Source organism: Paralichthys olivaceus, chromosome 14 (genome assembly GCF_024713975.1).
Source record: "Paralichthys olivaceus isolate ysfri-2021 chromosome 14, ASM2471397v2, whole genome shotgun sequence".
NCBI lineage: Eukaryota > Metazoa > Chordata > Actinopteri > Pleuronectiformes > Paralichthyidae > Paralichthys > Paralichthys olivaceus.
The window spans coordinates 17022389-17037677 of NC_091106.1; the positions used below are offsets into that span (position 1 = coordinate 17022389).

The 15289-nt window shown below is 43.2% G+C and overlaps 2 protein-coding genes across 2 annotated transcripts; both read right to left on the minus strand.

Annotated features, from left to right (window-relative positions):
• Positions 1 to 4146: 4146 nt before the first annotated feature.
• On the minus strand, positions 4147 to 6107 carry hmx2 (H6 family homeobox 2). Its single transcript, XM_020088089.2, has 2 exons — positions 5683 to 6107; positions 4147 to 4963 (listed from the first exon to the last, which is right to left on the minus strand). The coding sequence occupies exons 1-2, from the start codon at positions 5969 to 5971 to the stop codon at positions 4413 to 4415; spliced, it is 840 nt and encodes a 279-aa protein (XP_019943648.1). The 5' UTR covers positions 5972 to 6107; the 3' UTR covers positions 4147 to 4412.
• Positions 6108 to 12360: 6253 nt separating this feature from the next.
• Positions 12361 to 14328, minus strand: hmx3a (H6 family homeobox 3a). Its single transcript, XM_020088078.2, has 2 exons — positions 13899 to 14328; positions 12361 to 13124 (listed from the first exon to the last, which is right to left on the minus strand). The coding sequence occupies exons 1-2, from the start codon at positions 14185 to 14187 to the stop codon at positions 12502 to 12504; spliced, it is 912 nt and encodes a 303-aa protein (XP_019943637.1). The 5' UTR covers positions 14188 to 14328; the 3' UTR covers positions 12361 to 12501.
• Positions 14329 to 15289: the final 961 nt, after the last annotated feature.

Here is a 15289-nt window from a genome sequence, read left to right on the forward strand (position 1 = left end):
CCAGCTGCCGTAACATTCGCTGTATACTATAAATAAACAGTACACTGTGTAAATAAACTGTCGACATTTAATGAGACAAAACCCAGAATATCTCCTCGTCAGTGTAGCCAATCATTTGAAGGAGCCAAGAAAGCAAACTTAACAGTTCTGATGCTCCAGCCGAGAAACTTAATTTACCAATTTGCGGGAAGAGAAGATGGCAGGAAACAAGCCAATTTGCCACATGTGCAGCGCACAACAAACCCCAGCCTCGCTCCCCGGCCTCATGAGAGGTAATTATTCCTAAAAGAGAATGCCATGCTGTATTAAGATGTAGCCAAGTCAAAATGAGGGAGACAGCCTCATTACAAGTAATTATGAGGGAATTAGAAACATCATTTAACTAAACGAGCAAATAATGTCCAGGATATTGAAGAAGCTGCCTGCACTTCTGCCGACCGCTGCAAGTCCCATTACAAAAATTGTAGGTCTTTAATAGAATAATGACATGCTTTATCTTCCTGGCCTCTCTCTGGAGCAGAGGGAAGGGCCGGGGCAGCGAGGGGAGGATGTGAAAACAACTGTTGCAGAGCTCTCTGTCCTCCATGTGGTCTCCCTCTTGAGTGTGTAGCATAAGGCCTTCAAGATAATCCCCCTATTATCCTTACAAATACAAAATGGAGAGCAGAAAATTGTATCTTACATCCATTATTGCGTCAAAGGTAATGCTAATGGACTTATCTCTAGAGTAATAGCTGAGTTCTCCACACGTGCTGTAGCCTGAAATAGTTTGATGCATATTGGACGGGGAATGGGGCTTCAAATCATGCAGTTCAAGAAATGGTTGGTAATCTAACAATAGAGCATAATGCATTTTGCCATTAAAGCCCCATTTCAGATTTTTGGGGATTTTTTAACTTGGGGATACAAATGCTTTCATTGTGGCAGCAGCGCTGCTTGGATTTGATTTTGACAAACATCTCAGAGTATGTTATGTTGACACTGTTAGCCATGAGTTTAAGATAACTTGGTTTCAACAAACTTGAAATCTGTTTTTATTCACAGCTTGTCAGAGTTTTTATGCTTTAAACCTTTTATCCATATTCTGTATTTACTATTTCCCTTCTCCTCGTACAGTAACATGTTCTTCTCCTGATAAGCAGAAAGGGTTTGGGCTTGGGAGAAGGAGGAGGGGGGGCAAACACAATTTCCCTTCAGCTCCTTCATTTCCAGTTGATATAAAACAGAATCATGAAAAATCGCTTCTGGTCCAAGCTCTCCTTTTTAACCATTAACCCATAAATACAGAAGCTGGTTAAAGCAGGCGGATGACAGGGCCTGCCTCAAAAACCTTGTTACTCTCCCCTCAAATTCATTTAGGGAGCAAACAGGTCTTGAGAGTTGTCTGGCTTAATGCATCGCGATCGCTTTTAAAACTCTTGTCTCGGGGCAGATCCACGGCTCTGCATCTGCTCGTTCGGTGTTAAACTTCATAACCTCCCACTCTAAAATGACGCCCCGTATTCCCTCTTTAAATCAAATGGCTGTAAATATGTTGGGAGGCAGTTGAAAAGCCCTCAGCCAAATAAGTGATGAAGGGATGGGACATGTAAAAAAAAGAGATCTTCATATAGTAGAGGGAACATTGTAAATTAAAAAAAAAAAGTAAAGTGATATATAATGTTGTTGCAGCCTGATTAAATGTAATGGCATCTCTATTAAGTTAGTTTTGATCTCTATCATTTTATCTCAAGATGTAAAAAGAGGTGATATCCGCAGGTTTTAGTATAATTCATTATGATCCTGTAAATATGCTCTAAAAACTGTCCCGAGAATCAATTTACCCAGTGCTCTCTCCGTCTTTGCAGCTCCCTCTCCACACTGTGTGTAACCCACAGTTTCCATTACTCCCATCATAAATTACGGCGTGGAGTGAATTACACTTGCTTTTCACCTTACCAGGCAGGTTTGATGAATCCTAAGGCACAACACATCATCTCAACAAATCTTCATCACCATGCCAGTCGCTGTCTCTTTGCAGTTTAAACCACTTCAAATCATTTTCATTGCCCGGCTATTAAAATTTGTAATTCACACCTGCCATTGCAGTGATACATAGTAACATGGAACTCCTTCCCCTATATACCTCACACCTACTGTATTCCTCCTTTCACTTTCTCTCTCTCTCGGCCTCTTATTCTCTTCTTTGCTCATCTCCACACATTTCTCTCTCTCCCTCTGTCTCTCTCTCCCTGTTTTGTAAATCAAACAACCTCAGGTGACAGGTCATGCAGATTTCCCACAAGTCAGCGGGGTGTAAACATCCATCCAAAAGAGTGTTGCATTGCCGTCACACCTGATGACATAATGACCACTTGGAAACTAATAAACAGCTTCATTCTACCAAAGCTATTGCTCCTTTTCATAAGCGCTACGGTCCCCAATCCCTCTCCCTATCTGTCTCTCTCTCCCTCTCCTATCTGTCACATATTCATCCCCCTGCACCTCACCTCTTCGCTGGTGCTGCCGGAGTTACCCATAAATCACTGCTGTTGTCTAACGCTATCCATTTTCCCAGAAACACAGGGCGGCTGTTGCAGAAATTGGGTCAGGCATAATCTGCAGGGCAGCGGAGCCTAGCTAGTCATGATTCTGCTAGGTAATGTAGCCATTAGCACACAGTGAGAGATTGGTGGGATGCGTTGAAGAGGTTGGGTGGGTGCTGCATGGTGGTGCAGTGGTGGGGGTCCCCTGTGGATAATGTGACACCCAAGAAAAGCTGCCACATGACACAGTTTTATCGCTCCCCATCAACCACGACATTGGTGTGTGTGTGTGTGTGTGTGTGTGTGTGCGTGTGCGTGTGCGCTCTGCAGTGAGGACATGAGTATAGGTCGCTGTTTTGTGTTTGCATGGGTTGAATTGTTATGAGTTAGTGAATTAAACTTTGACAGTGGGAATTGATTCGGCGCTCTGGACCTCGTGGAAATCTAAACTGGCTTCTGAATTAGCAGGACAGTCACAAGTGTAACTGATACAGTAACTCATTACACAGATGTAGAAGAGAGAACGGCTTCGATTAATGACAGCAAGAGTCTTGAACTTTGACAATATGCCTCTTTATTAGGTTTCCTCTTACAAGGCCTGATGCTGGAGAGCCGCGGGAGGCAGACTTCAAATGAGAGAAGATCCCGCCCAAAGGCACCATTGGCTTGTGATAGTGTGTGCCTGACTTTTCCACCATTAATTTACGTCTTAGATTACTTAGATTTATTTATAAGTGTATTAGAAGGCAAGTTGCTCATATTAGCAAACTCTTGATTTATACATTGACATGTTCAGTTGCAGTGATTTTAAATTCAAAATCTGAAAGCATGAGTTTAAAAGTCTCTGTACAATGAAAACATCTGCAGGGTTCAGACCCATCTTCATATTTTATTCTGCTTGCAGGCCCATTTGCTCAGGAGTCAAACAAATATGGAAGCTACAGTACGAGTCTCGCAGAGGGACGACTGTGTTACACTTCATATTACATCCATTTTAAAAAACGTCCAGAGATTAAATTGAAATGCACCTGTCAAAAAACAGTTGATGTAATGGTAAGGGGTAAAGATGTAAGAGTCTACATTTATGTAAAATACAATTTTTATATAATTCCCACCAGCTCTTTTTCCTCACTTATTTTGAGAGCAGCTAATAAAAGTATCACGATCCTTTAATATAGTAGATTATCATGGGTTGTTAATGCCTCATAATAGAATGTGTTTGTATGATTTTTTTTTTTATAAGACACATTTTTTTTAAGATAACTGAGTAAAAAATAACATTTGCCTTTTTCACTAAATATTTACCGTCCGTGCCAAAAATGCAGTCCTGTTAACAGTAAAGTCATAGCACACAAAAATAAACATTGCATAAAATAAAACCAAGCCAGCCCAATTTTCACTGAAATAGAAAATTTATTGAATGAGAAGGTTATTATTGAAGATCTAAATTACAATAGAAACGATGGTATTTTCCCCTTTAAATGGAAGAAGTGTTCTCTTCCTGTCAGCAGTATTAGTTCCTGTCAGGTGAAATAAAATGACTGACTGCTGTTTTGCAATTTGTTCAACGAACCTGTGATGAATTAAAAAAACATTTCTCCATCGTGATATGAATCCTAAACTCCAGTGTTTTACCAGTTAAAGGAGAAAAATACAATAAAAATACAAAATTATTATAATTAATTATACACATGGTGTATTTTTATACATATAGGGAAGCTTGGTGGCTTTCTCGTGAGACGCACAGCTGCTGCATAATAAGTTCCTCAACAAATAAAGTGGTACAATTGATATACAGGGGTTAATGTGGAGACACTTATATGAATGTATTGTAGTAATGAGTTTTTTTTTACGTGGACTGCAGTGGTGAACATACAGTAGAGTCAATCAATACTCGATCTTGTTGTACAGGTTGTATAAAGGTAACGCTGGCAGGTTGCTCCCCGGGTAATACAGGGGCGTCGGAAAGGCGATAGACCGCGGGACGGGGACGCGCAGTAAGGAGTTATCTCTGAAAACCAGCGGCATCCCCACCAGTGTCTGTGCGGAGGCGTGGGCCATGTTGGCCGCCTCCAGCTCGGCCGAGAGCTGCCGTTTCCATTTGTTCCTCCGGTTCTGAAACCACGTCTTGACCTGAGTCTCCGTCAGCTGCAGGCTGGAGGCCAAGCAGGCCCGCTCCGAGCTGCTCAGGTAGCGCTTCATGTCGAAGGTGGACTCCAGCTGGTACACCTGACTCCGGGAGAAAACCGTGCGCGTCTTCTTCTTGGCCGAGTTGCCCGTCTTGTCCGCGCCGTCCGAGTGTCTCTCCTCCGACAGCGGTGACATCTGGTGGCACGGCCGCTCCTGCTCCTCCTTATAGTCCTTCAGCAGAGGCTGGTGCGCAAGGTGCGGCCGCCGTGCCAGCGCGTCGCTCCCAGACATGAGTCCTTTAGCGGCACCTGAACGCACCACGAGAAGAGAGGCACACTATGAATAAATATATTTTCACCATGCTTTTTACTGAGGGGGGAATAATTATATTACATTGTTTTAACATACTCAGTTTGAGAGTTCGTCAAGTGTGAACTCTGACTTGTTAAATCGACTGCTGCTGCGAGCCGGTGACTTTTTTTAAATAAACAATCCAGAGTGTACAGTATAAGCTATTAATTAAATCTCTGCTCCGTGGATTTAACGCTCAATTGACGGCGTGTAGTGCAGCCATTTTGGAAACAGGTTTCATCAATTAGTGGGCTCAATTAAATTTGAAACGAGAGGAAAGACAGGGGGAGGTAATTATTCGACCTTCCACTCCTCTGCCGCTGTGATGATGAGGAGGATGATAGTGTCTGCACATAACAAACAAGTGGAAGTGCATGAGCTGCGTGTGAGTGGCACCAACACAAGCTGATGAAATGTGAGCTCAAGTGCAAACAAAAACAATAAACAGGCCTGGTTGTTTATTTATAAATAAAAGGCAACTAATTGTGCCTGATTTCATGACATTCATAGTGTAAATAAATCACTTTAGTGTCAACAAATGTGTGCAAAAATATTTCAATTATTTATGCATCACTTTGACCATTTGTTTCATTTCCTCATAATAATATTATTCTAGAAATTTGGCAGTGACAGTAATAACAATAATAGACAAATAGAAAATAATCATAATCCTCACCTAAACATGAGAAGTTGTGCGCTTGGCTGCATGGCTCGCTGTGACCGGTGTCGGAGCAGAAGCAGTCCGCTGAGTCCTCCCCGCCGCTGCACTCGTCCTCGGAGGACACCGACAGCGAGCGCCTTCGCTGCAGCGGCACAGGCAGCGGCGGTGGAGGCGGCGGACCCTTGGAGAGAGCCTTGGTCCCGGAGCGAGGCGCATCGGACGGCGTGCCCAGAATAGACTGGATGGTAAAGCTGGAAATCGGGCCCGACGAGCACTTGCTCCCGCTGTCTTCTGCGTTGCTCATTCTCGCTTCATAACAGAATTGAAGTATTGACTGAATCGGTCTGTCCCCCTTGTATTCCGTTATTGCTTTCTGGTGCGTAAAAATTACGAAAGCGCCTTTTTGTCCCCCCTCTCTCCCCTTTTCCCCCTTCGCCTGTTTAATTGTGGAGTTTTAACATTGAGCTTGTTTTTTCTAGAGCTCGGGGAACATGAGTGTATTCCTGGTCCTCCTCCTCACGCTCTGGATCGCAGGCAGCAAGGTTTCGTCGCCTCATTTGCATGTAGGTAACCTCCTCCTGGGCCAATGGCAGCCTCCGACTCAAGCCCGGAAATTTCAAACTCCTGTCAATGTTTTGAGATGGGAAGGGGAGAGCGAGGGGACTGAGGGGGACCAACACTGCTCAGCCCTGCATTTGGAACAGTTACAGTAATATTTCTAATTTTAACATAAGCATGCTCATACTTTTTACCTCTTTTTAACTTTTAAAACCTTCAATCCTCACAACTGTCTATCCCACAGGCTAATATGGTTTTGAATGAAGTAAACGTGGCTGTTAATTTTTAAGTGTCACATTTTGCCTCAAGAAAATATGAGATTATTTATAATAATAGAGTTTCACTCAATCTGCCTTTTAGAATATTGCAGCTCTTGTGGCACAGGTATGGCAGATTTACGCAGATTTAGTTTTGTTATCTAATGATGCTCATGTCCAGTTTCAGTCAACCGAGGATTGCTTCATGCATGCAAACCAATATCCTCACATTGGGTGACGGTGACACGCGTACAGATTTGGAACTAACACAGAGGCCTTACTACTTTTTCCCTGGAAATAATAAACTCGTTCCGCGTCCATTATCTGCGATTAAGAATTAATTTGATCATTACGGAGCTAATCTGCCTCGTGATGGCCGCGCGTGGAGTGGAGGCCGGCTAATTGATTGACTAATTGATTGGAGATGGTGGGGGCTGCGTGTGCGTGTTGTGAGAGGTGGGGGCGAGCATCCCACCTCCTCCCACCACACCACCCATGCTCTATCTCTCCCTCTCTGTGTGTGTGTCTGCGGGACAGCTGCGGGGCTTGATCTGGCGGTTCGGGCACATTATCCCTCTTTTACTGCTTTGTGCGGGAGCCCCAGACACATTACAAATGGTCAGCTTTAATCATCATGTCAGCTCTTCCCCCGGTAGCCACACAACCGGCATTCGGTGGAGAATCAGGCTGGAAGAGGGAGAAGACGCCGGCGATGATGGTGCTGATGATGCTGACGGTGGTGATGATGCTGACAGCGGATTCTGTCGTCATCATCATAACAGCCAGACAGACAGACGCATCTGGATCCGCGCGTAAATATCTCGCACTGGCAGCGGGGCCAAGCAGCTGCTAAACGATCTTAACAAAACGCCCACGCAGGGGAGGCTTTACTGAGAGGGGGGCAAATATATGAGGGCAGTCGGTGCGGGTGCTGGATTTATGGTGGTTACACATAAGGCGTGAAATCTGCAATGACAGTTAAATGGGTTTATTTTATATGCCGCTCTTTTCAAACAAAGACCTTTGTCAGCGCCGCCGCCTTCATCACTTTCAGACGACTTTTAGCAAAGTGAGATTGCTTCATCGCAGAGAGACAGTGGACACCACATGGCTGCAGAGCATGATTTACACGCGTTGTTTTTTTTATGTCAGAGGCTCAGATTTGGCGTTTTTATAGACCGAGCAGTGGCGTCCTGTATTATATGGAAATGTTCATCCCTGCAGTCTCATCCAGCCCTGGCTGCACGATGAGGCCCAAACAAGCGAGGCCCTAAGTTCGTGCTCTATCACAGTGATAGGTGGTGTATGGCCGCCCTACCGCAATAACAGAACAAGATCTTTAGCAGCAGAGAAAGGTCTGAGAAAGACAGATGAAGTTATGAGGCGCTCTGATCTGGGAATCAAGCTTCGATAAATATTAAACAAAGAGCCTTTACACGCGTGTATTATGATATATGGCGTGTCCAGGTCTAGAATAAGGAAATTACCAGAGAAAATGATATCAATAAATTTTCTAAGTATAAACGTTGATTATGTTTCGATTTTCATTCAAGAAAGCGAGGCCTGCTCTTTTTTCACGGGGCGTTTGTGTGCGTCCGTGCGCGCATGTGTGTGTGAGAGAGAGAGAGGGGAGGAGAAAGAGAGAGAGTTGTAAACGCAAGCAAAGCGCCCAGGCCCTGGAGGTGTACAATTTATGTAATCTAAGTGTGGAAATGAACTGGGTAATTTATTGGAAAACACAAAGTCAGGAAGATTGGATCAGCACAGCCTATCCAAGGGCTCCTATCCATCAAGTTCCAATTAACAACCTAACCATTGAGTTTTAATGGCTTTCCAATCTACTGCCCTGATAGACTCATCAATTCCTCGGGGAGAAATTAAGAAAATCGACCGCCCCTCGGCGTTTCAGTGTCATTCTTCACAGCAACTATATGTCAAATTAAAAACACAATTAAAATTTAAACTGTTCCAATCAGACGGTGCCCCGCAACCTATGTTTCACTTAATAGAACTTTGATGAAAATCTGATGCTCGCATTCAATCAGGAAAGCAAATGGGATGGGTTTAAAGCGAGATTTCCCTCTTTCGAGATGTGTCAAAAAGAGTTGTTCAAACACTTTGGGCTTTGGGGGACACACGAGGTGCTCGTATCACTCCTGTGTGGCCCCTTAGCACCAGAAGTCACGAACAAAATATCATCATCTATCGCAGGGGGGATGTGTGGCAAAGGACTAAAACGAAGCAAGGAAGGTGAGAGGTGATTTAAATGAACTTTTACGCACATCTTGCCTGAGGGAGTCATCAGAGGATGTATGTTTTGGGATATGGGTTGTTAAAAGTTCTATCATATATCAACCTCTTGATAACACTGGACTCATTTGGTTTCAGTCTTGGTACAAGGGAACCCTCTGTCAATCCACAGGGACTTCAGAAAACCTCTTTCCATGACGCACAGCCAGAATCTGTTCTTCAGGCTTCTGTCATAACAAAACCTCCAACACAAACGCTTTAATGTCTGTACACAGCTTTTAACATTCTCTATAGCAAACTTATCACCCAACACCCATGAGCAGTTCCCAGCTGCGACAGAGATGAGACTAGCGAGGTGGTCAGGGCCACTTGTGTGTCTCCAAACTGACACTACTATAAAACCAGGATGGGGAGGCTCAAAATTACCCATTCAGCTCTCCATTTTAATGCAACACACCGAGCGAAGTCCTCGGTCACGTCCGTTTGCCCCCTTCCCCTGCAAATGTGCTTTATCTGATTTTGGCCCCCGCTCTCTTTTCTCCTTTACATAAAGATGTCGCACAAATGGAAATTATCGAGTGGTAATTTTTTCAATTTATGCGCGCAAATCAAGGTCATGAGCTGATCCGAAAGCGTCGTGCATGCGAGCGTTGCTCTTACTTGACGCAGTGCGCTGCAGACGTTTGCGGATCGATATGTGCCAGAGGAATAATGCCATACTAATCTATTAATTTGCAGTAATGGGGCCGTGTTGAGTGTGAATGGTAGGTGCGCGTCAATACTTGGGTGATCTGACGATATTTGGATGAACCTTTTGTCTCTTGATGAGGTCATCATATAGAGCTTAGAGATGACTGATTCATTTCCGATAACTGTATTAGCCCACTCGTGAAAATAGAAAATTGCTTGTGAACCAAAGGTTGTTCTGACTTGAGAAATTCACGTGCGTCCCTTATAGTTGATTTTTACTCAAAATCTCATTTGTTGAATTTCTAATTTCAACATTTTGCTTTGTTGGAATGGTGTAAATAGTGTTATCACGTGTTTTTCACCCAGATCACTGGAGACAGGTTGAACCTCTAAAACACACTATGAATAAACTACGAGTGAATCAGGCCTCGTGGAGCTCTGCTGTTTTATTTAAAAGGGATCATGGTGGTAGTTTCCCTGCAACCTGCATGGACGCTGTCACCTGATGAGTCTGAAGGTGGAAAAGCTTTATTTAAATTTAAAAATGCATAATCTTGATTATTTATAACTGTAAATACGATTTAATTTGTAGAAGCATATTACTGATCAATGTTATTTTACTGTGGATGCGTCAAACTGAACAGAAGCTGCATGAGAGGAGTGTTCCCTCCCTCTCCTCACTGCAGCCTCCTCCCCTTGGGTCTGCATTGTCCCTTTTAACTTTAGCTCAACTAAATAAATGAAATTAAATAAATGAAATTAAATAAAATAACCCACCAACTGTAAAATGTCAGCCTTAGTTTCATCCTGGACGTGGTGTCTCGCCTGGACCCTGTCAAAAACACCTGGATCAATATTTGATTTCTGAACAATTTTGTGGGATCAAAAAGCAAAACCATCTTCATGGAGTGATGGGATGAGGCAGATATGGAATTTACTTAGTTTACTTTAATTAATTTACAGGGCTTGAAGGCTTCAAAATAAAATATGCCCACATTAGCTCATAAATTGTGATTCCTTATTTGAGAGAAGTGTTGAAGTATGAATACGAGCAGGATCTTCTTATCCTATTTATTTTTTATCTAGTTTTTCTCTTTAAATGTTTTGTTTCATCAAATGGAATTAAAACGAATGCATTAGTTAGTTCGTTGAGTTGGTCGCAGAAAGTGACGGTGACACCTGTAGGATCGTGTGTGTTACAAAGTGCCACTTTAATAATTTATTTCTTATTTAAAATTGTACACTTTTTTTGTTTCTTTATTTTCTTTAAGGTAATCCATTAATCCAGGATAAATGCTCCCCCGTGGAGACACTATTAGATATTACATGTAAAGAATTGACAATATAAGGATGATTTTCAATTATCTATTTTTTTTCGATTTCGAGTGTTTTTTAACATGTTAAAAATAATTTGGACAATTCGCCAAACTGAATGAGCCACGGCACCAGCGTTGTTAAGTTTCCTTTTAAAAAGTTTAAAAAGAAAACAAAAGGAATAAATAGACAAGAAAAATAAAATGAAGTTCTCAAATAATTTTAGGGAAAATTTGTTTTAAACAAAAATTTCAAAAACCTAAAATAAAACTTCAATAAAATAAGTATTGACAGTGACATTAACAGCTTGATGCAGCCCCAAAATACTGTGAATTTACTATAGTTCACCTCCAATAAACACACACACACATACGGCCGTGAGAGAGATGTTAAAAGACAGCAGCTCATACTCAGGGACTAATGTCCTCTTCTGAATACATTATCCATAATTTCGACAAGATGGTGGCAATTACGCATCTAATTGACCGAGCCACTTTTAATGTAAAGCAACGTTTTTTTAAAGTGCATAATACTAAGATGATTACAGAAACCCACCTGCCCGTGCAAGTGTGTGTGTGTGTGTGTCTTTTATCAGATTAAGCGTTAATCTGTCTCATCCCTGTCATTACCTGTCATAATGTTTACGTTTCTTGGTGCGTAAAAATGTCTGAAATGCTTGAACTCATTGTAGAAAATATAGAAAATAGCTCAATTTAATCTCATTTATAAAAACGTATAAACCACCACCACATGAACCACAGTAAAGAAATCGTACAAAAATGTCTTAAAATGTAAGGAATATGTATTCTCCATTTATTTCACAACATGGTTCAGCAATACAATATCAAAACGTTGTTTTTTTTCTGTACAAAGGAGAAGCAGCACGTGGCAGCTCCTCTCCACCGCATCTCCTTAAATATATACATTTACATACTTTATACAACAAACACCCACCACGCTGCAGGGTGGCGGATGTTTTCTTTACGCTCCTTGTTCAAAAACACAAAGTGGATGAAGCAGACGCTGGAGCTCATGACGCTTGTGCTTGAAGGACGTGTCCATTGTGGAGAGAGTCGCTAAAACTAAACATGAAGCTACAGGAGCAGTTTACAGCTGAGAGAGTCTTGATTGTCCCCGTCAAAAGCTTCAAACGGCAAATAAAATACAATTTAAACAGGGGAAATATTACAATAACAGCCTCATCAGTTCTCCACCGTGAACAAATGACAGAAAAAGAAGAAAATCCCAGCACACCGTCAGTGTATTGCACATCATCGTCCTATTAGTTCTGGAAATGTGAAGAAGAAAAAAATCAAACAAGTGTGTTTCTCTACAGGCAGGCCTGCGACTTGAGGCCGCCATGTTGGTTGTTTGTTTCTTGTAAACAAGGTACATTGTTTTGTGGAGCTGTAAATTTGGCCTGTCCAGCAACAGTCACGGTGTAGAGACCACGGGACATTTTAAAAGACACACATCAGGCAGTGTGAGCAGGTGGACCCCAGAAGTGATCATTTCATTGTAATTATTATTATTATTGTTAATAATAATAGTAATAATAATATAAAGCATAAGATTTGAATGTTCAAATCACTTGTAAACGGAACCCTCATGGAAAATTACACAATTTATCTTTTGCCAAAATAGCTCGGTGGTTTGACAGTGTTTATGTTTTTTATTTGTTTTTTTATTTTGTCAGTTGTACAAAAATATTAAGTATCTTTTCTTTTGTTTTTACTTGATTTTGGACTCAGACTCCAGCAAGTTTTCAGACCGGTCTGAGCAGCGGCACGGATGTGACGATGGGATGGGAGTAGTAGACGCCGGGGTGCGGGAAGGTGAGCAGCGGCTGGCTCACGGGCACGTTGGCACCGGCGCCTCCGCTCTCCGAGGCCGAGTTCTCGTGGTAGAGGATGGGCACACGCACTATCCTCTGCGCCGCGGCGTGGCTCAGGTTGGCGGCCTCCAGCTCCGCGGCCAGCTGCCTCTTCCACTTGTTCCTCCGGTTCTGGAACCAGATCTTCACCTGCGTCTCCGTCAGGTGCAGGGACGCGGCCAGGCCCGCCCGCTCCGAGCTGCTCAGGTAGCGCTTCATGTCGAAGGTGGACTCCAGCTGGAACACTTGGCTCCGGGAGAACACCGTGCGCGTCTTCTTCTTGCGGCACGGCTTCTTGTCGTCGTCCCTCTTCTTCCACTCCTCCAGCTCGTCCTTCTTGGCCTCTTCCGTGTCGCTCTCCTCCAGGATGATTTCGTCGCCGCTTTTGCTGTTGTTTTGCTCGTCGTCCTCATCGTCATCTTTGGCGTCCGGCTCGGATTTGAGCACCAGGTCCGGAGAGTCTCTGTCCGTGCCCGAGGTTGGAGAGGAGTCTCTGGCTCCTGGTTTGTGGGTGACTGAAATAGGGACACAGGGGGATGTGGTCATTAACTGATGGACTGAAGCTGTAGGGTTTATATTAGGCTGCACTCTGTTGATATACAGACTGAGAGCTTTGAGAAACCATAGTTATAAATAGTGCCACAAAATGACATAACAATTGACCATTTAGTTACTGACAACACCATATCCAAATGTGGACAAATGAAGCCACTGTGTTGCTCTGCTAAAACAGCCTAACAGAATAAAACACAGGCCTGCTGTACTTTACAAACCAAGGTTTTACATCCAACTTTCAGAATCCCCTCTTTGTTTCTTTGCATGAATGATAGTGCCATTCATATCAGCGTGTTTAAACCCCACATGGATAAATCACAGGGACAGGCTGTCAGTGACCAAGCCTCAGGGGTAAAGATGTTCACGCTGAGCCGCCAATAGACAAATCAAAAGCACGCTGCGCATCGTCGCCCGTAGCCGATGATTTCACGATGTCTGCTTCATTTTATGCACAGTGTGTCACTTTATTGATCTATTATCCCGCGTCGTGGCCAAACAACACGGGCCTTCGTGGAGGAAAGGCGTCACATCACTATATGGCCCATGCACTCTGTGGTGAATACAGGGTGCAACACCAAAACGCGCAAAATGTACGTTTGTCGAGGACAGTACTCACAGAGGACTTGGCCCAGAGAGGTCCGGGTTTTTAAAAACAAATAGAGCTTCCCCTCTTTCTTCTAATCTAAAAACATCAACACCATAATGAAATATTATCCTTCATGACTCAGCCTTACCTTCAGTTCTGTGTAGGTGGGCGGCTGAGCCGAGGGTGTACGGGTACCACCACGCCGAAGTGCGCTCCAAGTAGTGAGCCGGTAGACTGAACCTCTGTGCGGGCAGGTCAAAGCGTGGGAAGTGCAAGTCCCCGACCTGGGAAAAGGAAAATCCTCCCTCCAGAGCCGCCTTGGTGGCAGCCAGCACGGGCTTGGGTTTGGAGGGTTTGCTGTCACAGTTCAGCAGGTTCTTGATGAAGAAAGGCGAGTCCTTGGCCGGAGCGCACGTTTCTGGCGTCGTCTCTGGCATCGCTGTGGCTGCGGTGTGGACAGCGGAGCACCACGAAATCAGGAATTTAAAAAAAAGGAAAGAAAAACAGGCAACGCTCACGGATCCGGACTGCGAGGAGTCCCTGGTTTTTCTGAATTATTAGTATTCTTAACGCGAAGACTGGATTCACACTCTCGCGAGCGCGTCCTTCTCGGCTAGAAAAATAAAATAAAAAATGTTTGTGAGGTAGAAAATAAATAAACAAAGCGCGCGGACGTGGAGATGTCTCATTCCGCGCTCTCCCCGTCAGAAAACACGCAAAAGTGTGTCCGCCGTGTCAGTCAGTCTGGCGCCTGATGCTAATGATGAAATAAAAATGTCATCCAAGTTAAATGCGGAAAGTATAGGCGATTGGGCATGTACAATGGCAAATGGGATTAAGGGAGAGACGGCGAGGGGAGAGAGAGAAAGAGAGAGAGTGTATGTGTGTGTGAGAGAGAGAGAGAGAGAGAGACCATCCTCCCTCTTTGTGGCTCGTGGCCGCGCTGTTCTCGCCTGTTATTGGTCTCATAGAGTCCAATTAGGCAGCAAATGAACACAGGGCTGTTATTGCGCCAAAAAGGAAGGTTTGGGATGAGCGCCTCAACACACAACTAACACAACAGTCAATCACTCACGAGCTTACTCAGAATCCAGATTGTAATTTCTTTTATCTCTATATAAATTCAGTGAACCTCTTTCACTCAGGCTGCAGATGTGGGTTGTGAATAAAGTCTGTTCTTTAGATCGTAGGGGATGATAGACTGTATTTCACTTTTAAAAACTCCCCAAACCATATGCATTTTAATATGGGCTGTATTAAAAGCTTGCCTAATTGTGATGCTTTCCCACAATGGATCAGTTTAAAGTGGTTAAGATTAGGAAGGAGAAAATAACCCAAAATTCAAATCCACCCATGAGTGTGCCTGATAACCAAATATAATACGAAATAATAATAAAAAGAACTACAGTAATAACAATAATCACAACAAAGTAATAGTCACATAATAGTAGTACGTTTTTTTTCTTTCACTCGTCTCAATTGTGTTAAAATTTGAATTGAGAATTTAATAAAATAAAATCCATCTGTAACAGTCACAAT